Consider the following 23,350-nt stretch of genomic DNA (forward strand, 5'->3'; position numbering starts at 1 on the left):
CTTTTCTAACCTGTAACTTGGGAGGTGGGGTGGGGTGGGGAATAAGCCCTGTTTTGCTTGTCTTAAGGCGCTGCTGTGAGGACTGACTGAGATATTACGTGCATAGTACTTTATAACTGTAGGGCTTTTACATAATTGCTATATAAAATGCTGTAGAAAGCTGAGGGTATTATTATTTATATCCAAGCTGCCCAGGAACGAAGAATGGCAGCAGCACAGCAGGCAGCAGGTTGGCCCGCACTTGGGGACTGACCCAGGGCCCTCCCAGGCAGGGCAGCGATGGACAAGGCTTGGCGGGGCATTTGGTGTGGGGAGGGGCAGTTCCCAGCAGCAGAACAGGGCCCAGGAGTAGCGAGCAGGGAGGGAGAAGGAGCGGACAAGCCCTGACCTGCCCGCTGTGAGCTGGATCTCCATGTGGTGCAGGAAGACCGATTTGCTGAACTCGAAATCGAGACGGAAAGCCACCTACAAGGAAGAAGTCGCTGGAGCCGGACTGGCTGGGAACTGCCTGTCTGAGCGCTGCCCACACCAGCCCTGGCCCGCCCCTCCCAACCCCTGCCCTTTTGGTGGGCCCTGCTGGCAGGGAGTGGGCTGGGGGAGGGAGGACCAGGTGCTGGAGTAGTGTGAGCTGAGCTCAGGGTCCACGGCGGGGAAGCAGCCGAGGTCAACAGCTCCCCTGCTGGGGCTTCTCGGCTGTGAGGCCAGCCCTCCACCCTCTCCCTTTTTGTTTTTAACTACAGGCAACCAGAAGACTGCAAATCCAACTTCAGACTCTTTCTGCAGGAAGTTCTGGGGGGCACTTGATGGTGGGAAGGGGAGATGGCCATCAACATGCATCGCAGGAAGTGGGGGCCAGAATCTAGTGATAAGACCCCCTCATGCACCCCCCGTTCTTGCGTGTGAACAGGTGTGAGGCTGAGAAGGGTGAAGGCTGTCCCAGGCTACCCAGAGGCTAGTCACACACCTGTCTCCTTGTCCAGCGGCCCTCCCACCGCTCTGACTGCCCAGGTCCTGGTGCTTCCCTTGGCCTTCACCCAGGAGTAGGGCCTGGGTCTCCTGATTGTGCCCTTTGACATCTGACCCTCTTTGCTACCTTCTGCCCCACCTGGTGGCGCTACTGGGGCTTTGCACAGACCTCTCGTGCTCTTCCCAGGTCTGACCCTCACAGGGTTTCCCAAGGAGACCTGGTGGCAGGGGTGGGGTGCGGGGATGGCTACTCCTTGAGCGCTGCAGGATCGGGTGGGGAAGCTTGGGCTGTGCGCTGCTCCCCCTGGGTCTTCACCCAAGAGCTCCTGGGTGCGTCAGCGCCTCACCTCAAAAACCACAATCTTGACTTTTGTCGCACTGGGGAGGTTCTTTTGCCAGGAGCCCTAATCTCCCTCCCCCTTCTCCTCCCTCTCCCCCAGCCTTGCAGACCTTGCTCTTGGGAACACACTGCTGCTCTCTAGGTGGCCCCTACCTCAAGCTCCCCTCTGTCTGGTTCCCACTCTACAAGCAGCTCGGCCTCAGTCAGGTCTCCTCTTGCTCTAGAACCTTCAGGGCCTGCCTACTGCCCGGGGGTGACGGGCAAACGTCCCCACGGTTTGGAGTCTACCTCTCCCATCCCTACACTCTTTTCACATGTACTTTTAAGCACATGGTAGGCGCTCAAGAAACATTCATTTTTCTTCCCATCTCTCCCCAGGCACAACACCATGACAGAGGCTGGACATTCTAAAAACGGGTTAGGATACAGGACAGTGGGGTAAATGGCCAAGAGGAGGTGGGAGAGTGGTGGGTGGGAGTGGTAGGATTCCCCCTGAGGTGAGGGTCCTGGTGCTCTCCTGGGGTGCGCTGTCAGCCCTGGGGATGGCTGGGTAATTAGGTCACTCGAAGGCCATTTCATGGGAGAAAAAACCAACCTACTTAAAAGGCGTCCTCAGGCCTCTCCGTCCCTCCCCAGTCCTCCGCGCTGTTCCCTTCCACTTCTCTTGCCTCCCCTGTGCCTCCCCGACCTGCCCCGTTCCCTCCCCACACCACCCCAGCGCCAACCTTGGCCTTGGCCCGGAAGAAGGGGTAGCTGACATTGCAGACTTTCTTGTGGAGCCTCTTCTCCTCGTTCACACACTCGATGCTGCCGTCTGAGTCATCCTGGGGCGATGGGGGCATCACGGGCACCAGTTAGGTGGGGCCCAAGACCCGGGTGGGGGGGGCCACCCTTGCCCCTGGCCCCCCAACTGCCCAGGCTGAAGCTGCAGCACAGGCCACAGATCCTGGGATCACAGGGGCCCTGGAGGCTCGGGTGCGGCTTGGCTCTGGGTGCGGAAAGCGCAAAGCATGGTGGGAGCCCGGTGCGGGGGCGGAGGACTGGCTCAGCTGTGACGGGTCGTGGAGAGAGTGGGCAGGCGCTCACGTATATGATTTGTCATTCTCTCTGGATCAGGCCCAGAGGCGGGACTTATCATCCAGCTTACAGGTGGGGTCACTGAGCCCCAGAGACTGGAGGTAACTAGCGCAGACCACCAGCAAGTGGCTTCCTCCACTCGAGGTCCCTGCTGAGCTCCAGCTGTGAGCATCTCCCGGGCTGGGGATGGACGCTGGGGAGGTGAAGGAGCCAGGCTGCAGGCTAGCCCTACACACACCACCTGCCAAGTGTGTGTGCTCACGCGCCTGTGTGTGTACAGACACGGCGTTTCACAGAACACGTTTCCAAAGCCCTTCTGCGTCACAGAAACAAAATTCCATGATTCCTTCCCCCTACGGTTATGAACAGGCACGAGATTGGTCTTGGAAAGTTCAGGGCCAGGGAAGCAGGAAGAGATGGATGCAGGTTTGGGGCTCAGTTTCCCCTAAATACCCTAAAGCCAAACAGACACAAAACCTCTGGGAGGAGAGGCCTTTGAAAGACCATCAGGTGGGCTGGTCGTCTTCACTCTGGGCCCTGGAACAGGACCTGGGCCTGACAGAGGGACTGACTTTGCATTGACAGCCCCTCCTTCAGGTCCTTTGCACTGAACTTGAAGTCTGTCTGAGGACACTGGGGGCCCACCGAGGGGAAAGGGAGGACACCGCAGGCAGCCCCCCTCTTTTCTCAGGGGCCTCACTCCACTCAGCTTCCCCTTCTGGCTATAAAACAGCTCGCGCGTGCGTGTGCGTGTGTGTGTGTGTGCGTGTGTGTGCGTGCGTGTGCGTGCGTGTGTGTGTGTGTGTGTGTGTGGCTGAGGAGGGGCCCGTCCTGCCTCTCTCCAGTCCAGTGAGGAAGGGGTGGTGGAGGTGAGGACAGAAGGGCACTGCTGGCTCTCCTATGCTGCACCCCAGGCTCCAGGTGGACATGGAGATCTGTGAGGACAGAGACTGTGTTTGAGGGGACCTGGGAACCCCAGTACACACACATGACAACGATGTCCTAGGATGATTCAACAGACATGTCTTGAGGGATTTCTCTGTGCCCAGCCCTGGGGACAGATGTGGCTGAGACAGGGCACTCACCCTCTGGGAGTTCAGGGTTATAATGGGGCAGCAGTCGCGCTCGACACTGATGATTTCCACAGAGCACACATAGGGCTGAGCCAGGGAGCTGTGAGGGCCGAGGGGCCCTGTGTGGCCTTTTGGGGCTTCAGGAAGCCACCCCAGAGAGCGTGGCATGGGGACCATGCTCTCTCGTGAAACGTGGGCTCCGGAGCCAGCTGCTGGGTGGGAATCCCGCTTTGCCACTTGCTGGCTGTGTGGTCCTGTTCAGGCCACTTAACCCCTCTCTGTGCCTCAGTTTCCTCCTCTGTAAAGGGGGATACGATGACCGCCACCACCTCCTGGAGTTGTTGTGAGGGTGAAATGTAAGCAGGCGTTGTAAGGCGTTACCACGAGGAAGCAGGAGCTTCTCAGGAAATGAGGGAGGGGGTCTCAGGCAGGGGTCTGTGGTCGGTAGGGCCTTGGTGTGAAAGGGCAGGTGTGCTGGGAAACAGTGGGGGCCAGTGGGACTACCGGTGTTGGGGTGAGGGCAGAAGTGGCAGGTGTGGCTGGGGAAGCAGGAAGGGCCTTGAGTGCAACCACAAGGAATTCGGGATCTGTTGTGAAAGCAACTGGGAATGATGGGAGGTTTTAAAGTGGGGAGAAATCGGTTCTGATTCTTGTTAGAAGGACTGTTGTGGAAAAGCCTGGAGGATGAACTGTAGGCAGAGGGTGTGTATGCACTAGTGTGCACATGTGTGGGTGTGTGTATGTGTGTGTGTGCCCCTAACAAGGGCCAAGGGCACAGGCTGAAGGATATTCCTCTCCATGGTCTGAAAGGCTCAGACCACCCTCTCTCCATGTTTCTCAGCCCGGACTGCACAGTGACATCACCTGGGCAGCTTTAGAAGTGGACTGACCCAGGCCCCACCCAGACCACATCAATTAGAAAGTCCTGGAGAAGTCTGAACACAGGCATCTTTAAGCTCCCAGGTGATTCTAAAGTGCAGCCGGGCCCCCTACCTGGACCCCTCCTTTCCCGCCTCAGCCCCTCCCCTGAGGCAGGCCAGGCAGGCCACCGAGGTCTTACCTTCTGGATCAAGCTGGCAAACTGCAGGTTTGCTGACTGTGAAATATTTAGGACTGTGCTGTAGGCGTTCTCGCCCTTGTTCTCCAGCAGGGCCTCCACTGCCACCCGCCGCCGTGTGCTCTCTATGATGAAAACCGTGGTGTCAAAGGACAGTGTGTACGCAGAGCAGTCCTGGGCAGGCTTCCTCAGCACCCTCTGGCAGTACTCCCTGTGGGAAAGAGACCAGCAGGAATCAGGCACATGGAATGGGGAATGCAGGGGTAGACCTCACTGGGCATGTATCACGTCTCCAATCAGCATGTTTTCCTTTTGGCTTTGGCTGCCAGGAAGCTCAGAGCTCAATATGGAGACAAGTCTGATTATTAGCCTAGATGGTTAGAATCTTTGCTTCTTCATCCTTCTACAAGGTTTGGATGTACTATTTCTATTTTTTATTTATTTTATTATTTATATTTTTATTGAAGTATAGTTGATTTACAATGTTGTGTTAGTTTCAGGTACAGCAAAGTGATTCAGACATATATATATATGTATATACACACACACACATACACACACACATATATTCTCTCAGATTCTTTTCCCTTATAGGTTATTATAAGATATTGAATATACTTCCCTGTGCTGTACAGTAGATCGTTGTTTTTTATCTATTTTTATATATAGTAGTGTTGTATTATTTCCATTTATTGTATATGTATCTTCTATCTAATCATTTCATAGTTGAATAAAAGCTGAGCATAAATTATTTTAAAATATATTATATAAATTTGAAATAGGATCAGTATTTTTCCTTGTCTGCCAGTTTCTTTTTTTTTTATAAATTTATTTTATTTTAATTTATTTTTGGCCGCGTTGGGTCTTTGTTGCCGCATGTGGGCTTTCTCTAGTTGCAGTGAGCGGGAACTACTCTTCGTTGCAGTGCATGGGCTTCTCATTGTGGTGGCTTCTCTTGTTGTGGAGCACGGGCCCTAGGCACGTGGGCTTCAGTAGTTGTGGCACGTGGGCTCTACAGCGCAGGCTCAATAGTTGTGGTGCACGGGCTTAGTTGCTTCACGGCATGTGGGACCTCCCCGGACCAGGGCGCGAACCTGTGTCCCCTGCATTGGCAGGCGGATTCTTAACCACTGCGCCACCAGGGAAGCCCTGCCAGTTTATTTCCTCCAGGGGATTGTGAGCACCCTACTCATCCTCTGCTAATCTCCTTAGTACTGAGCCCAAGTGGTCAGTCCATGGACCTTAGAAGTCATCTAGTCTGGGGGTTAGACAATGAACACCAAGAACTCTAGGTCCTCAGTCTCTACCTTTTATCTGTTTTATAGTGCAGGCTCCAAAGAAAGGATTCCTTTTCTAAACAAAAGTTTGAGGAGGTTGGATTAGACTAACAGTATTCATTTTACAGAGGAGGTCATTGAGGCCCAGAGAGGGCAAGGTATTTGCCTGAGGTCACACAGGAGTTAGAGGCAGAGCCTGAGCTAGAACCATGCTCCAAATTCAGTGTTTGGTCCTCGCTGCCTAGGAGAAGCATGTGCAGGACTGTCATCCAGGGCCCTGGGACCCTAGATCCACCAGCAGGGAAGGGAAAGGAGTCAGTGTGGGGGTGGGGAGAAGCCTACTCACATGGCTGTGGGCAGGTCACTGTGGGCGTCCAGCAGGAGGTCAGGGACACAGTGCTCATCCTCATTGCAGCCATTCCAGAAGGGTACCTGGGCCAGAGAGAGGCAGGTATGGGTGGCTGGATAGGGCACCCTGAGCTTCCAGCCCCCATCTCTGCTGTGGGCCATCCCTTATCTCCACAGCATGCCAGCTCCTCTTTCTGCGGCACTAGACACTGGCTTTGTTTTTTCTGCCTTTTTCACAGCACCATGCTGCTATTTCTCATGCTTTGGCATAGACAGTCCCTTCTTTGGAACATGGCTCAAAACTCAACTCCTCCCAGGTCCCTTTCAGTCCCTAGCTGAGCCGTTAGCACAGAACACCCACTTACCCAGTGCCAGTCAACACTGATTGATCATTTATTGCGGGGAGCAAGCTCTCTGTTACTGGGTATATAGGATGAGGAAGACACAGCTTCTGTTCTCAGCTCATGGGGAAGATGAGTGTGTGAACAAATAATTATAGTGTGAAATGTGCAAAAAAAAAAATCTGTATGAGGAATAGAAGAGGCAGAGGGGAGGAAACAGTTATTTTGGCCCATAGATGAGAAGGCTTCAGAGAAATGACAGTAGGTCAGAGTTCCAAAGGATGACTGAGTTAGCTGGATGGACCAGAGGGAGAGGGAAGTCTGGGAGGAAGGACGAGTCTGTGCAAAGGGCCTGAGGCATGAAGCAGCAATGGCAAGCTTGGGGAATGACGGCTGTTTAGTGTTGCTGTAGTAAGGGGTACAGGAGATGCAGAGATGGGTGGGGTCATGTCTTAACAGGGTCTTGGGGTCGTGTCCTCCCAGACCCACATATCGAAGGCTCCCTCTGGCTGCTGTGGGTGGATGGACTGGAAGGGTCAAGAGTAGAGGCAGAGAGACCACTAAGGAGGCTGCTGCAATGTTCATGCAAGAGATGACGACAGTGTTGGTGTGGTAGTGTGTGTGTGTGTGTGTGTGTGTGTGTGTGTGTGTGTGTGTGTGTGTGTGTGTGTGTGTGTGCGCGTGTGTGTGGAAACAGGTTAGGAACCCCAGAGGTGAGAGCAGCAGGACCTGGAGTTCATCAGGACTAAAAGGGAGGAAAGGGTCCTGGATGTTGGCCAAGTTTCCTTTTGAAACTGGAAGGGTGGACGCACCATTCATTTATAAATGGAGGGGTTCAGTGGAGGGGATCAGTTTGGGGCACACTGAGTTTGAAGTGCCTGTGGCCCATCCAGGGAGAAGGGCTCAGCAGGTAGGCGGGTGTTCAAGTCTGGAGCTGAGGATTGAAACTGTCCGCACCAGGAGCACAGCCTGAACCAGGGGAGGGGAGATGGGAAAGGCCAGGCGTAACTTATATTCACTAACTTCTCAGAGGGGAGCTCCCTGGCCCTCACTCAGATCCACGTGCTCTTATTTCAGACACGTTTCTATTAAGCCTGCCCCTTGGCTTCCCCATCACATGGTGGATTTGCAGCTCGAAGCAGCCAGCAAGGAAGAGAGCAGAGCCATATAAAGGAGGGCAAAGCGAGGCATTCAATGCCAGGACATAGCTCTAGACACTTTGGAAGCCCTTGGGGGCTTCACTGTATTCTAGCACTTATGTTCATCTTGGTGATTTCAAGTCTCTGATGAAATACACCCCAGCCCGCCCAGCATACTGTTCAAGTGTGAAAACTATACAATAACCTTCAGAAAAATTTCTATCCACTTGATTAAAAGGGATAATTTAACATGATAAGTAACTGTTACACTCAACTGTGTAGAATGGCTCATTCCCCCAAGAGGCAAGATTTTATGGTACTAGAACAGTGCTGGGCATTGAGGAGAAGCTAAATAAGAATTTGTAACAGAGAGATGGGAAGAATGTTTCTAATTTGCTGGGGGCTAGAAATCTATTTTAACAAGATTTTTAGACATTTAGCTGCTATCCAAAGCCCTTGGTAATATGCCCAGACTGACTTTTTCAGCTCTATTTCTCATCCTTTCTTTACACTTCCCTTCACCCTGCTTGTTCCCACGTCCATACCTTGGCTATGCTGTCAGCTTTCCTGGAGTAAGCCCATCGTCCCCATCTCACGTCTATTCTAAAGGTCCAGGGGAAAGCTACCTCCTCCAGAAAGTCCCCCCGACCTATCATCTGACCGCTTGATGACACTTCCTCTGAGCTTACTCCCTTATACAGTTCTTTTGTGTAGGAGAAATACAGGCAAGCATGTGAGTAATTCTGAAATTGTTGTTTGCTGGCTGGATTCTATATATTGCGTTGGCCAAACAGTTTGTTTGGTTTTAAGTAAAAATAAAAGACACATTTTTCACTTTCACGAAGAACTTTATTGAACAATGTATTCATTAACCGAAAGAACTTTTTGGCCAACCCAATAATTCTCAGAGACACTGCTCAGAGGCTGGACCTCGTAGGTCACGGCCCTAAGAGCATTGTGGTATATTTGAAAGTTGTTCCTAAATCCCTGGGGTTTATTTTGCCTGCTCTCCTAGCACAGCTCAGGCAGAATGGATAACTGTCTGACGTTTTCTTTGTGTGGGATTTATATGGAGTTGCAGATGCGGGGAGCATCTGAATATGAGATTACCAGAAGTCTGATGCCCTTAGAGCCAGGGATTAGAAAAGGTGGGTTTGGGGGGTGCAGAGGCAATGATGAGGCTAAAACTACTTATTTTTGGAATACTTGGAGCAGGCTAGGAGGACTGTTTGTTAATTAGTCGATCACTCAACAAGGGCAGACTAGGCTCTAGTGGTTGAATCATTCTCTCTGGCCTCCAGTGTCCTCGTCTGTCAATGAGGGAAGTGGGCGATTGAGAACTAAGGTCCCTTCGGGTCCTGTGAATCTCAGGACCCACTCCGGGCTCACTCTCTGCTGGGGATACAGGAGCCTTGCACAGGAGAAGGCCAGGTCCTTACCTTCAAGAAATTGCTCAGCACGAGTCATGAGGAAGGAGGGGAGGAGCCTGTTGGGAATTTGCGGGGCAGGAGGTGGGAAGGTGAGGCAGGGGAAGAACTCCTCTGTGCCTGTCACAAAGCCTGGGCTTCTGGGAGGAGGCGAGGGGAGGGGGTGGGGTGTGTGTCAAAGCTGCTGCCCTGGACACCGGGACGTACCGAGACTCTGAGGGTCGTGGGCCAGCCGTCATCCAGCATGGGGCCATAGTCGGGGTCCTCCAGGGAGTACTCGACGGAGAAGGTCACTGGCTTCACGTAGTCAGCAGTGTCCTGTGTGGGAGACGAGAACAGGGTGAGGACAGAGGGAACATCTGTGTCATAGCCAGGACCACTGAGAGAACTTCTACCTCCCAAAGCTGGGAGGGTAGCTGCCTCCTCAGCCCTGAGCATGAGTCCATGGAGCTTAGCGTCCGTGAGTGCACGGAGGTTCCCAGATGGGTCCGTAGCAGGAGAGTGTTGCTCCTGGAAAGGGCCCTTGGCTCAGCATATGCCAACCCCTCTGCCTGCATGTTTCACCACCTCCTGCTCGCCTTCAAGGCTAGGAACCTGTGTCCCCAACACCCCGGCCTCTAGGAAGCCAGGCAGCACCTCATCCCCACACTCTGTTCAGACCTGTTACTGACACACTTACGTGGCATCCAAACTACCTGATTGTGTGTCAATCCTCCTCTCTCTGAAGCCTCTTAGCACAGTCCTAGCGCTGTGACAAGGCTTAATAAATCAATGAATGAAGAAAGTTGAACAAAATAGCGGCAATCCAGGGGATGCTTAGAGCTGCCTAAAAAATCCCCCAATCCCCCCCGCCCCCGCCATGGAACCCAAATCGTGACACCAGTGGCTTCCTTGTGTTAAGGCAATGACTTTCAAACTTGAGCTTGCATCAGAATCCCACCCTGGGAGGGGGCGGGGGTTAAAACACTGAGTCCCATCCCAAGAGTTTCTGATTCACTAGGTCTGGAATGGAGCTTGAGAACGTGCAATTCTAAAAAGTTCCTGGGTAATGAAGATGCTGCTGGTCTGGGGACCACACTTTGAGAACCAGCCCGTAAACACATCAGAGGGGCAACACTATTAACAGACACCAGGACTTCTTGTTTCTCTGACCTTTGCCCGGTGACTATTGGGGTCAGGTGGGCTCTGAGTGTCCCCTGCCTGTGTCTACGAGGCTGGAGCTGTGGCTGGGTGTCTGCACCAGGCCCCCACTGGTTCTCCCGCTCTGCCAGTCTGGCATCTCTCTCTTCCTCCCCCCAAGCCTGTCTATGCCACTGGTCCACCTTACCTGGTCTTCATTATTAGCTGATGCCTACTTATCCCTTCCTTCTGAGCCATGGCCCCGGCTGGCTGACCGCCGTCCTCTCTGCTAGACATCATTGAGCCCACCTCCCTCCTTGAATTTCACCCCCTGCTTAAGAAATGGTGGGCATCTGAGAGCTGGCAAAGAAGAGATTTCAGAGGAGGGTACAGTGAGGTGGGAAATAGTGTGTCCCAGTGGCCTTTGCTCTGGGGCATGAGTATGGGATGGCCAAGGTCCAGGACACTGCCCCCTTCCTGGCCTCCTGAGGTCTGCTGGGGGCTCAGAACCAGCCTGGCACCAGCTGAGCTCTCTGCCTCTCCCACGGCAGCACCTCGCCCAGCTCCGTCCCCTTCCTGGAGAAGCTTGGGCTCTGTGGGTGGGGCTGCTGGGCATCTGGCTCACCAGGACATGGAAATTGATCCGCTCACAGTGTTCCTGGCTGGAGGAGAGCAGGGCAGCTCTGTTGGTGTACCGGTCCCCGCCCTCGTCCAGGTGGGCCCGCGGCGTGTACCGCCTCTCATCCATGGTGGCGTTATACCTGATGCCTAGAGGAAGGAGAGGGCAAGCCATGGAGGTGGAGCCACATTTCCATTGAAGACTGTTTGCCTCTCTTTAAAAATAGCCTTTGGAAAGTCATCCTCCTCCAGGAAGCCCTCCAGGCTGGCCAGGGGAAGTGCTGCTCCTCTCCCCTCACAAGGCTCAGTGTAGGCAGGAAACTCCCACACAGAGAGCGAGCGATACAGTGAGAAAGGGTAAAGGAAGGAACTAAAGGAAGAGGGAGGCAGAAGGAGGAGAAAAGAAGATGGAGTTGACAGTAAGGATAAAGAAAGAGGAAAAGATGGAGGGGAGAGTGAATGCAGTGGAAGAGGAGGGGAGACAGGATGAGGGGTCAGGATGATGCTTCCATTTGAGCCACTCCTGGCATCAACACACCTCTCCACCTTTCCCATCACCTTCCCGGGCCACGCCCTCGGCTCTAGGATCCCATCAGTTCTGGGTCCAAGCCTCTGCAGGTGGCAGTTCCCATCACACTAGGGAGGGCTGGCCAGGTCCTGCCCACCAGCTCCTCAAACCTAAGGCTGTTCTGGGGTTTAAGGCCTGCAGCCTCCTCCCCTTCAACTAGGCTGATCTTTTGCTAAATGCTGGAAAGGCTCAGCCCCTTCTCCGGTACCCCAGCAGCACTCTGGGTGCACAGGTTCTTGGCATCATTCTCCTATCATAGAAAGAAGCTGAAAGAAGGACACAACCACCCAGGCCTGCCTTTGTTCTCATCTTCCTTCTGGGACACCCGTTTTTTAATCATCTGGTCGGTCCTGCTCTTTGGCTGAGAAGCTCTCTGTGGTCCCAAATTCCTGCACAGGTCTAACCTGGTGCTGGAACCTGTAGCTGCCACTTGCTGGGGCTGCCTGGGCCCAGGGCTGTCATAAGCAGGTGTCTGATCCCAGCCTTGGCTGGGAGTGATGGACCCTCAGAAGGAACTGCCCTGCTGTGGACTCACACCTACTCTGAGCAATGATCACTGCTACTCGGGTCTTCATCTGCCTGACCCCCTGGTTACTAGCTCCCCCTCCTGCGTCTGACTCTTTCTCTGAATCTGACTTCACAGCTTCCACACCCCAGACTGTTCCACTGTTTCCAGTCCCCTGTTCTGATCCAAACACTCTCTCTGACTATTTCCTGCTTCCCCAACCTCTCCCACGTTGGTCACCACTGCTCACTGCCATCCTCGCCGTGGCAATGAGATCCCCTCCCTGCCCCCTGGAATCAGAGCATTGAATGGGCATCTAGAAGTCATCAAATGTGGCTCTAGGTGTGACCTGGCACTTAAAACCCATTTCAGCAAAAGCCCAGGTTTAGAAACAGAGCGAATGCAAAGCCCATGGGGGAGAGACTGGAGCTGGGGAAGTGGGGAGGGGGTTGATTTACCGACTGTTGAAGTTTGGTAATGAGGTGCCAGGAAGACGGGTGTGAAGCAGAGGAAGGCGGCCAGGCAGGTGGCGTCTCTGCCGCTGCGTTTGCAATCCCTGTGAAAGATGTTGATCTTGGACGGCTCAAAGTGGAGGCTGGCATTGATCTGAACCACAGGGCGGGACCTTCAGGAGGAGGGAGAGAAGCAGGGGTTGGGTGGGGTACAAGACTGCTCTGCTGGGACCCAGGGAAAGGTGGAGAGTCAGATGGAATGGGATCTGTAAAACCCCCACTGGGAGTGAGGCAGTGGTGGGGCATGCAGGGAGGGGGTCCAGGTGTCACAGGATTGGGCAAAAAAAGTGTACAGGTGGATGAAGGGCAGGCTAAGCAACCTCACAGCCCCTTGAGGCAGCCCTTCATCATTTTCCTAGGGGCTGTGCTTGCTGCAGACCATACTGACATCCTTTTGCCTTCTCATCACTTCAACCCTGCATGTACATCAGAGTAATCTGGAGAGCTTTAAAAAATCCTGATGCCCGAACTAGAACAAAACATTTCAAAATTTGTATGGAAAAACAAAAGACCCCCAAAAGCCAAAGCAATCCTGAGAAAGAAAAACAGAGCTGGAGGAATCAGGCTCCCTGACTTCAGACTATACTACAAAGCTACAGTAATCAAAACAGTATGGGACTGGCACAAAAACAGAAATATAGATCAATGGAACAGGATAGAAAGCCCAGAAATAAACTCACACACCTATGGTCAATTAATCTATGACAAAGGAGGCAAGAATATACAATGGAGAAAAGACAGTCTCTTCAATAAGTGGTGCTGGGAAAACTGGACAGCTACATGCAAAAGAATGAAACCAGAACATTCTCTAACACCATACACAAAAATAAATTCGAAATGGATTAAAGACCTAAATGTAAGACCAGACACTATAAAACTCTTAGAGGAAAACATAGACAGAACACTCTTTGACATAAATTGCAGCAATATCTTTCTGGATCCACCTCCTAGAGTAATGAAAATAAAAACAAAAATAAACAAATGGGACCTAATTAAACTTAAAAGCTTTTGCATAGCAAAGGAAACCATAAACAAAACAAAAAGACAACCCACAGAATGGGAGAAAATATTTGCAAAAGAAGCAACCGACAAAGGATTAATCTCCAAAATATACAAACAGCTCATGCAGCTCAATATCAAAAAAACAAACAACCCAATCAAAAAATGGGCAGAAGACCTAAATAGACATTTCTCCAAAGAAGACATATGGATGGCCAGAAAGATGTTCAACATTGCTAATTATTAGAGAAGTGCAAATCAAAACTACAATGAGGTATCACCTCACAACAGTCAGAATGGCCATGATCAAAAAGTTTGCAAACAATAAATGATGGAAAGGGTATGGAGAAAAGGGAACCCTCCTACACTACTGGTGGGAATGTAAATTGGTACAGTCACTATGGAGAACAGTATGAGGTTCCTTAAAAAACTAAAAATAGAACTATCATATGATCCAGCAATCCCACTCCTGGGCATATATCCAGAGAAAACAATGATTTGAAAAGATACATGCACCCCAATATTCACTGCAGCACTATTTACAATAGCCAAGCTATGGAAGCAACCTAAATGTCCATTGACTGATGAATGGATAAAGAAGTGGTACATATATACAATGGAATATTACTCATCCATAAAAAAGAATGAAATAATGTCATTTGCAGCAACATGGATGGACCTGGAGATGATCATACTAAGTGAAGTCAGTCAGAGAAAGATAAATATCATATGATATCACTTATATGTGGAATCTTAAAAAGTGATACAAAGGAACTTGTTTACAAAACAGAAACAGACTCACAGACTTTGAAAAAAAATTTATCGTTACCAAAGGGGAAAGGTGGTGGGAGGGATAAATTAGAGGAGTTTGGGATTAACATATACACACTACTACATATAAAATAGATAATCAACAAGGACCTACTGTGTAGCACAGGGAACTCTACTCAATATTCTGTAATAACCTACATGGGAAAAGAATCTGAAAAAGAATAGATACATGTATATATATAATGGAATCAATTGCTGTACACCTGTATAACATTGTAAATCAACTATACTCCAATATAAAATAAAAATTAAATTAAAAACATCCTGATGCCCAAGTTGCTCTCCAGGTCAGATCCAACAAGAATAGGCATCACCATGTCTTAAAGCAGTGCTTCTCAGATTTTAATACATTTGTGCATTTCCTGGGGCTCTGGTTAAAATGCAGATCCAGCATTTCTAGCAAGCTCTCAGGTGATGCTAGTGCTGTTGGTCTCTGGACCACACTTTGGAGAGCGTGGGTGTTAAAGCACCCCAGGTGATTCCAATGTGCAGCCAAAGTAGAGAATAACTCATTGTTCCAGAGACCTGCCCCCAGCCATCCATCCCAACACTGCCCCATCCAGACAGCCAAGGAAATGCCTATTTACACTTCTATTGTCTAAGTCGATCAGAGTTAGGGAAGGGAAATATTGCCTCTCCAAACTATGCATTTATGTAAAAAGAAATAAGTGTAGTGTGTTTTAGACGCTTCAGACTTTTAGCCTGATTATCTGTGCTAATACGCTGCTCTTCGTAGTGGAAGAGGGATGGCGCCTCCTCTGTACTGTGGAGTGAGAAGGACGGGTTTGAGTCTTGGCTGCACTGGGCAGGTCCCACGATCTCTCTGATGCGGAATTGTGAGAACCAAAGCAGGTAAGTGAGAACGCCTTCTGTTTGGAAACACACACCTGAGAGTCTTTAAAAATTACTGCTGCCTGGGCCCCTGCCCTAGAAATTCTGCTTTCAGTGGTCTGGGTAAAACCCGGGCAATGAGAGTTTTAAAAGCTCCCAGGTGATCCTAAGGGTAGTCATGTTTGAGATCCATGGAGTTTGACTATGAAGTCTTCCCAGAGGGCTCCAGCCCACAGTTTCGGCACTACTCAGGTAGCATTTAGGTTTAGACCTCACAAGCTAGGGCTTGACTGAGTCCTTTCTGTGATACTGATTCTTTTGATGTATGTGTGCATATACCTTGCTTCCTGTAAAGGACTTAGTTTATGTGTCACCCTACAGACCCCAGAGGCCATGTCTACCCTCTACCCTGGGTCTTGTTCACCTGAACTGCAACGCAGTGAATACATTTAGCCCAAGCTGCCGTTGCTACCAAAGACCTGCAGAGCAGACCTTCAGGGAGAGGCCGTGGAGCTGGTGCTGGACCCGCAGAGACCCTGCTTGCCTAGAGGGCCAAGGGATACCACCCGGAGGCGTGGGGCAGCTGATGCTTTGGCCATGACACAGGGGGACATGAGGAGCCCGCAGATACGCTGCTCCCCATTGCTCCCCTAAGGGACTGTTGCAGGAAGCAGAGGCTGTATTCCTTCCTCCTCTCTGGAGATGCTGGAGCAGGGAGCTGCCCCAGGCGTGAGGCCGCAGCTCATTCAGTAACTAACGACCACTCATATCTCTCTCCTCCTTTCCTGTTTCAGTTTCCCTTGACCCTCACTTCCGTCCCTGGGGCTGAAGCCCCTTCCAGGGCGCAGGCGCAGAAGCTTTAAGCCTCAGGCTCTGTTTTCTTGGGAACTTGGACTAAGACATTTCCCGACTGGATCGTGATATTCTTGAGGACCAAGAACATGAAGATTCTCCCTGTGAAGTCACAGGATATCTCTGTTTAATGTCTTTCTTAAGTTGTATGAAAAATGTGATTGCGTTTATATAAAATTATATGCAGGTGGAAATAGGCTGGTAGGGAAATATACCAAAATGTTAATAGTGGTAATGTTAAGGTGATGAAACTCTGAGTGATTTATTTTACAAATTTTCTTTAAGTTATTGTATTTATAATTAAAAGTATCAACATATAAAAAACTAGCTCAAATTAAAATTTTTTTTGGTTCAAAAAGTGTCTGACACATCGCATGGTAAAATATTTAGATGGAGTTTTAGAAAGCGCCCCGCCCCCCTTTTTTTTAAAGCTGTAGACCATTGCTAAGTAGAGACCCTAAGTGCAAATGTATGACAAATATCTGATGGAATGGTGCAGAAATGAGGCCCTGCAAAAGGAAACCAGGGGTCAGATGGGGTTTGGAGGAAAGAAATCCTCTCTCACACTGGGGTAGAAGGGAGAGCCTCCCAGCTGATGAGAATATTCTCAGTCTGTCCTTTAAAGTAGCTTTAGAAGCTGAGTGGAAGAAATGACCAAGCAGCCAGAACTTCTAGGAAAAATTCTAAGAGGGGCTTTTTGCCACTGAATTGCTCTAAAATCTTAGCAGTCCACTGAGAAGAGGGATTTGGACTTCAAAATAACTTACAGTGATTCCATGAAAAGGAAATTTGTAGTCGCAACGGGATAAGAACAGGGTGCATTTGGCTCACAGCGATTAAAGACAAGAGACAGAGATCCTAAAGCGTATCTTTTAAACCCTGTATCCATCATGACCCTCAGGAGAGCCCAAAAGTCAAGAAAAACGGGGAACCAACCAGAGAATCACGGCGTTGCCAAGGGCACCCACAGCCAGGTCCACAAGCCCGTCCTCGTCGAGGTCCAATTGCCCATGGATGCTGCAGCCAAAATACTGGAGGCCCGGAGCCAGCTCTGAGGCAGCGATTCTCTGCAGGGAGTGGAAGGAAAGAGCTGGGCGTGGGCACCCTAAGGGGTAGATGCAACTGGGAGCCCTGGAGACAGCCTGTTTGAAATCATCAGGAAGTTTCCCCGGCCCAAAGCTATCTCCTCTCCTGGTCCATTATGGCACCTGAAATTCCTGCCATTAAGTCATTCTTTTAGATTAAAATAGTGTGTCATAAAAGTGTTCCCCGCTGAAGAGGGAAGGGAGAGGGGCAAGATAGGGGTAGGGGATAAAGAGGTACAAACTATTATGTATACAATAAATAAGCTATGAGGATATATCGTACAACACAGGGAATACAGCCAATATTTTATAATAACTATACATGGAGTATAACCTTTAAAAATTGTGAACCACTGTGTTGTAACTTATATCGTACATCAACTACACTTCAATTTAAAAAAAAAAGAATTCCCCACTGGGTGTAAATACACATCACCTGGCAGGTAACCCACCATTATCTCTAACTGTGGTATACCTTACTAATAGGTAGGCAAAAGTGATGACCTGAGGGGACTTGGGATGGGTCACTTTTGGGAAGAACACTGTTTCCAGCCTGAGGCACTTCCAGAGAAGAGGAGCCCAAACAGGCGTTCTCCACGTGTAGTCAATTGCATGAGTACATATGAGGGCCAGTGAGGTTCGGGTCCTTGGGATTGTGTTGCTGTTGCTGGGGAGATAAAGTTAAGCAGGGAGAGGGTATCCAAAGGGGTGATGGGAAGGGCTTGAAGACAAATGCACCCATTTCAAAATTTCGATTTGAGGCAAGTTCCCTTTTCCTGTGTGAGGACGGGGCGTGAGCTACCAGGACTCCAAGTCCTAGCTCCATCCGTCTACCGGGGAGGGGGGCGTCACCTGCTTCGGTGTCTTGAGGATGTTGCCCTGGAAGCCGTGGAAGATATAGATGACTCCTCTGTGGTTGTCCTCCAGAGGGGCTCCTACCACCACGTCGTTGTAGGAATCTTGATTGAGGTCCTGAACCGAGGCGATGGAGGAGCCGAATCGGGCATTCTGGTAACTGTGGGAATCCTTCAGTGTTCCATCGTAAACAAACCGGTTCTGCGAAACCAGTGTCAGGAAGAGGCTCAGGGGGACTTGGCAAGGGCTCTCTGGGTCGTGACCCCCTCTGGCCTGCAGCATCCCCTCTGCGTTTCCTCATTTCTCTCCTGCTATATAAGCCCAATGACAGAAGAGGTTCCCATCCTCCCCCGCTCCACAGGTGTGGACACCTGATCAAGGCAGGGATCAGGTGCCCCTGGAAAGCTGGCCAGCCTCCACGCTCCGTACCTGTCTCAGGTTGTAGATGTACACCCTGCCCCGCTCTCCGCCCTCGCTGAAGTACATGGGTGCGCCCACCAGCAGGACATCAGTCACACCGTCTCCATCGACGTCCACTGAGGTGATCTCGCTCCCGTAGTAAGAGCCTATCTGCGGCACAGGGATGGGGAGAGGGGCGTGGGGCTGGGCTACTGGGAGGCCCCTGCTCGCCAGTGGATGGAAACTGAGGACAGCCTTTGACTCGGAATTTTTGCCGCACAGATGAGAAGGTCCCTCCCTCTTTTCTCCTTCTGTTATCCATCCCGCCCCCACTCGGCTTTCCATTATTTAATTTTATTGATTGCCATTTATTCTGTAAGTGATAAATTATAATGGCAAAAAGTGAGCAAAATAAAAGCAACATATGAAGAAGAAAATAAAAGTCACCCACGGTCCCAACAACCAACTGTACCATGGATGTTTCAGTATATTTTTCCTCTGGACTGTTTTCTCTAGGGTGTGTGTGTGTATGTGTATGGTTTTATTTTCACAATCTGGGATCGGACTGGATGTATAGTTTATATATTCTGATTTTTTAAATAAAACAATGGATCATGAGTATTTTCTCCGACGTCTTATATTTTTTTCCTACATGATCATTGGTGATTCTCTAATATTCCGAATTACACGTGCGCCAAATGTATTTAATCAATCCTCTGTTGCTGGACATTTAGCTCACTTTCAATTTCTTATATTCCAAATACTCTGGGCTTAGCACCTTGGGTGATAACTTATGATTTCTTTTCAGTATTTGAGCACTTACTGTGTTCCTCTCCCACCATGGGTGCCGTGTTCCCCCCTTCAGTGAGGGCACCATCTGACCACTCGGTTAGAAACCTAAGGGTCCTCCCTGGCTCCACCCTCCACCTCTCCCGCCTGCAGTCTCCCCGCAAGTCCCCCTGGTGGATGCCAAACATGTCCCGAATCCATCTACTTCTCGCCTCCTCCGATGCTTCTCCCCCATGTGAGGCAATTTCCAAAGCCCCACCCCCTCCAGGATGGCCCCTCCAGCCCACCACTGCGGGGAGCTAGAGTGGCCTCCAGCAGCTGACCATGCCGCTTCCTTGCTTTGGGGGAAAATGTCCAAACTCTTCAGTGTGACCTTCCTAGACCAGCCTCTGTCCCCCACCCTCTGGCTCCCACATCCCCTCCCGACATACCAAGTGATTTCTCCTCTCCAAAAGCCCCCCGGCTCCAGCTGGCTTCCTGCTTCCCCCTGCACATACTTTTCTCTGGCCTGTACCCTCTCCCCTCCCCTCTCTCCTGGTAATGTCTATCGTCCTTCAGGTCAGTGCCTGTTAGAAGCACCCCTGCCCTTCCCTACTCCACTCCCTGCAATGGTCCCTCCTCCATGCTCCCCCAGCCCCGGCTCCCTCCACCAGGGCCTCTGGACAGTGGGAGCTGTGCCTGTCCTGTTCCCTCCAGGCATGGGTGCCGTGCCTGGCACGCAGGAGGTACTCAGTAAATGTTTATAGGAGCAAGGGTCGCTCAGGAAAGAAGAGGAGCCCTTCCCAAGGACAGGCCCTGTGTGAGACGCTTTACAGCCTCAGGTTAGCTTGTGTGAGCCTCACGTTGTCTTGGGAGAGATTATCGTCCTTATTTTACAGGGAAGGAACTGAAGCTCAGAGAGTTCAACTCACTTGCCCAAGGTCAGAAGGCTGGTCACAGGCAAACTGGGTTGGAACTCTGATCCATCTGACCCTCAAGCCAATGCTTCTCCCTCCCTGGCTTAGGGTGTTTTCAGAAGAAATTTATCCTCAAGCATTAAGAGCTTTTAACCGAGGAGAACGATAAAAATACAGAAGAGGGAAAAAGGAAATCATAAACACGGGGTGGGGGGGAAGAGATGCGCCCACATGAAATAATTAAGAGGCAGACAGAGAGCAAAGAGGGAGGCGGAGGGAGACCCTGTCTAAACATGTGGCCTCAGCTATGTGGGTCATGGTGATTTGGAATCCACTTAACTTAGCTGCCTTCAGCGCTGCGGTTTCTCATTCGGATGTTGGAGATGGAACCAGGCAGTATAAATGTCATAAATTCATCAGCGAATTCCCTTCAGCTCTCAAGGTCTAGCCTAGGGTTCCCGACAGAGCCAGCCCTGGGTAGAGTGTGGGCGGGCAGGGTGGAAGCTGGGGCCAGAGCAGTGCCCAGGTCCGCCAGTGCCCTGGGATGGGAAGAGGAATGGTGGAAGGATGGCTCCCTGTAGCTAGAGGGATTTAGGTTTGACCCGGTGAAGAACATGTCCTCATGGTGACAGGCCAAGGGCAGTAGAAAACGCAGGAGACAGGGCTGTTCCCAGGCTCTGGAGGGCCGGGGGTGAGCCAAGAATAACCATAAGGGCCTGGACAGGGCTCAGCTCAGGCCCAGGGTACTACGGATGCCGGATGCTGCCAGGCAGGAGGGGCCGTGGCCTGGTCTAGGGATGGTTGGGGGTCAGGAGGTAGCATAAGGTAGACAGCCCCACCAAGACTCCTGGATTCTGAACTTGACCCAGCCGTGAATCTACCCTATAACCTTGGAAAAGCTATGTTGCTTCTCAGGACCACAGTTTTCCTGGGCTATTGAAATGACTTGGATCAGAACCCTGTTTTCTGATCTTTTCACCATCATTGCCTCTTATCATAGCTTTCCAGCTTGCATTCATGACCATCCAACACAAGACTCTTAGCAGCACAGCCTGGTTGCCCACCACATCCGGGGCAGTGACACTGGCAGCCGTACAGTTCTGCATTGTGCCCATTCCGGGAAAGGAAAGAAGCTGGCATCTTGGTGAACCCGTGGGGCCGTGCTATGGGTGGAGGCATGACTCCTCTCACTTCTGGTAGCACCAAGGTGGCTTGAGGAACACGAGTGCCCCTTCAGGATGTCTATGGGCCCTGGCAGCCCAAGCTGGGAGGCTATAGCCTGGATGCTGCCTCTGGCCCTGAACTCTAGACATGACCAGAAAGAGGCTGGTAGTTGGGGGCAGAGGTCGGGCCAAGGCACCAGAGACAAGGGCTCCATGAAGTGCGGGCTAGCAAATTCTCCTGGGTTCTCTTGCTGCGGCAGGGACCAGGCCAGCTTCCTGGGGAAGGAACATCAGCTCTAAGGCGGGTGTGTAAGGCGGGTGTGAAGGAGGCATATGCCCCCAACCAGGAAGGACGTTTGTGGGTCTGGGGACAGTCCTGAGAGGGAAGAGCTGAGCTGCGGTCCCACCCGTCTGCCCTGCCCCCAGCCTCCCCTGCGTTACCTGCTCGCCCTGCAGGGCCTGGTGGATGGTGAGACTTCGGTTGTTGTGCATAGTGAACAGGATGACTTTGCCTGTGTGGTTGAACCGGGGGGCTCCGGCCACATACACCCGCCCCTGCCTGGAGGACACGACCGATGTGACTGTGTATCCTGCCATGGGAGAAAACAGGCTGGTCTCTGGCCCTGTGGCCTGGCAGACCTCACCAGGGCCTTATGTGTGTGGCTCAGCTGTGCCACACGACTGGCCGCTGAACAGAGAGCATTCAGACCAGGCCGAGCAGATGTGATACCACAGGGCAGTAGTTCCCAGGCGCAGCTGAGGAGGCCTGGAAGAGGCAGGGCCGGTGAAGGGTGGGGAGAACTCACTGCGCCCACCCTCTGCTTGAAGGCATCGAGGAAGCCAGGTGGGGCCACTTATAGGCATTGCTGACCTGGAACACGCACATCCCATGCTTCACCTGCCTCACAGGTGAGTGCATGATGGAACAGGGAGGCAAGAGAAAGGCAAACCCTAGCCACATTTCTTTTTATACTGGGCAGGCTTTGTTTTTGATCCCCACCAATAGTCTCTCTGGGGATCAATCAGTGTCCTCTCCATTACTGGAACCCCCTGCTAAGTGGTCCACCAAAAACTGAAGAGCTGGCTGTGCAGAGGCGAGGAACTGCTCCGCTTGGGGCATTTAGGTGGAGTCTCAGGGACTCCTGCAGCCCCAAAGCTTTGCAAACTCAAAAGAGGGAGTGACTAGCCTTCTTTCAGTGCACTCAAAAGAGAAAGAGATGGAAACCCAGAGGCTCTTTGGGAAAGGCCACCAATCTGTGTCCTTAGGATCTGTGCCTGATCACTGTGACTTTCCAGTCGAGCGCCCAGGTCTGGGGAGTGACTGTGCAGCATCTTCAGGCAGCTCTCCTGAAAGTGGGGCCCCAGAAGGTGTGCAAAGCTGAGAGTCCCACTTTCCGCCAGGCAACTGGATCACGGATCCCAGTTTTTAGATGGGTGTCAGGCCTTGTTGGCAGTTCCTGGGCAGTTTCTGGGGGATGCATGTCTCCTTCTGCCATGTGTGCATGCCTGCGTGTGTGTGTGTGTGTCTGTGTGTGCACTCGCGCCCATGCACGTGCGTGCGCCTGTGTGTTTGTGGGTAACACTGTCTCTCGGGTCACCGGTTGCTTCCAGTCTGGCCGCGGGATGCACAGAGGAGCCGAGGCAGTGGCCGGGAGGGTGGGTGCAGTAGGGTGGGCTACTCTGGTTCCAGACACACCGTGTTTGACTCTTGGAAATGTATGCTGGGAAGTGGAGTTTGAAAGGTAGGTGAGACCAAGATATCCCATGGCGGGTGGCTAACGTGGCCGTGTATTGAGGGTAGAGCGGGGTTAGGCTTGTGGTGCGCAGCAAAGGTTTCTTCTGAGTTGAGCGCTCAGTGGCACTACTGGAAATGTTCTCAGTTGGCCCTGGGCATTCGGGCTTCCTCAGAAGGAGGGACAGTGGTGGTGGGAAGGTCTTGGGGGCTGAGTGTCCTGGGGGCAGGCGTGGGCTGACTCTCAAAGCTCCAAGCTGTGCTGAGAGAGAGCTTCCTGCTTCCCAGCCGTCTGCTGGCAGTGGTTTCAGTTCCCATGTGGCTCCCTGACCAGCAGGCGGGGCCCCCCCGAAAGCTGGACAGCCTCCCTGAAGGGCTGACAGGAGGACCCGTGGCCCGAAGTCCATAAGCTTCCCCAGTGTGGAGGCGGAGAGCCTGGCCGGCCTGTCTCCCTCCCCAAACTCCCCCTCTCCCCTGGGGCACATTGGGAGGAATCTTCCAGAGACCCCAGACACTGCCCTCACTGGACGAACCCCCAGAGGGAAGAGGAA

General features: G+C 51.7%; 1 protein-coding gene across 2 annotated transcripts in view; it reads right to left on the reverse strand.

Annotated features, from left to right (window-relative positions):
* ITGA11 (integrin subunit alpha 11) overlaps nt 1-23,350 on the reverse strand; it is a 125,473-nt gene that overhangs the window by 11,127 nt on the left and 90,996 nt on the right. For both annotated transcript variants that reach the window (XM_060169791.1, XM_060169783.1), the window contains exons 12-22: nt 21,509-21,657; nt 18,250-18,390; nt 17,818-18,021; nt 16,817-16,947; nt 12,314-12,480; nt 10,790-10,932; nt 9,253-9,363; nt 6,137-6,222; nt 4,517-4,724; nt 2,032-2,130; nt 389-465 (exon numbers count right to left, since the gene is read on the reverse strand). In XM_060169791.1, the coding sequence (XP_060025774.1) occupies nt 389-465; nt 2,032-2,130; nt 4,517-4,724; nt 6,137-6,222; nt 9,253-9,363; nt 10,790-10,932; nt 12,314-12,480; nt 16,817-16,947; nt 17,818-18,021; nt 18,250-18,390; nt 21,509-21,657 (1,516 nt within the window). The remainder of the gene's footprint in view (nt 1-388; nt 466-2,031; nt 2,131-4,516; nt 4,725-6,136; nt 6,223-9,252; nt 9,364-10,789; nt 10,933-12,313; nt 12,481-16,816; nt 16,948-17,817; nt 18,022-18,249; nt 18,391-21,508; nt 21,658-23,350) is intronic.

Source organism: Lagenorhynchus albirostris, chromosome 1, assembly GCF_949774975.1.
Source record: "Lagenorhynchus albirostris chromosome 1, mLagAlb1.1, whole genome shotgun sequence".
NCBI lineage: Eukaryota > Metazoa > Chordata > Mammalia > Artiodactyla > Delphinidae > Lagenorhynchus > Lagenorhynchus albirostris.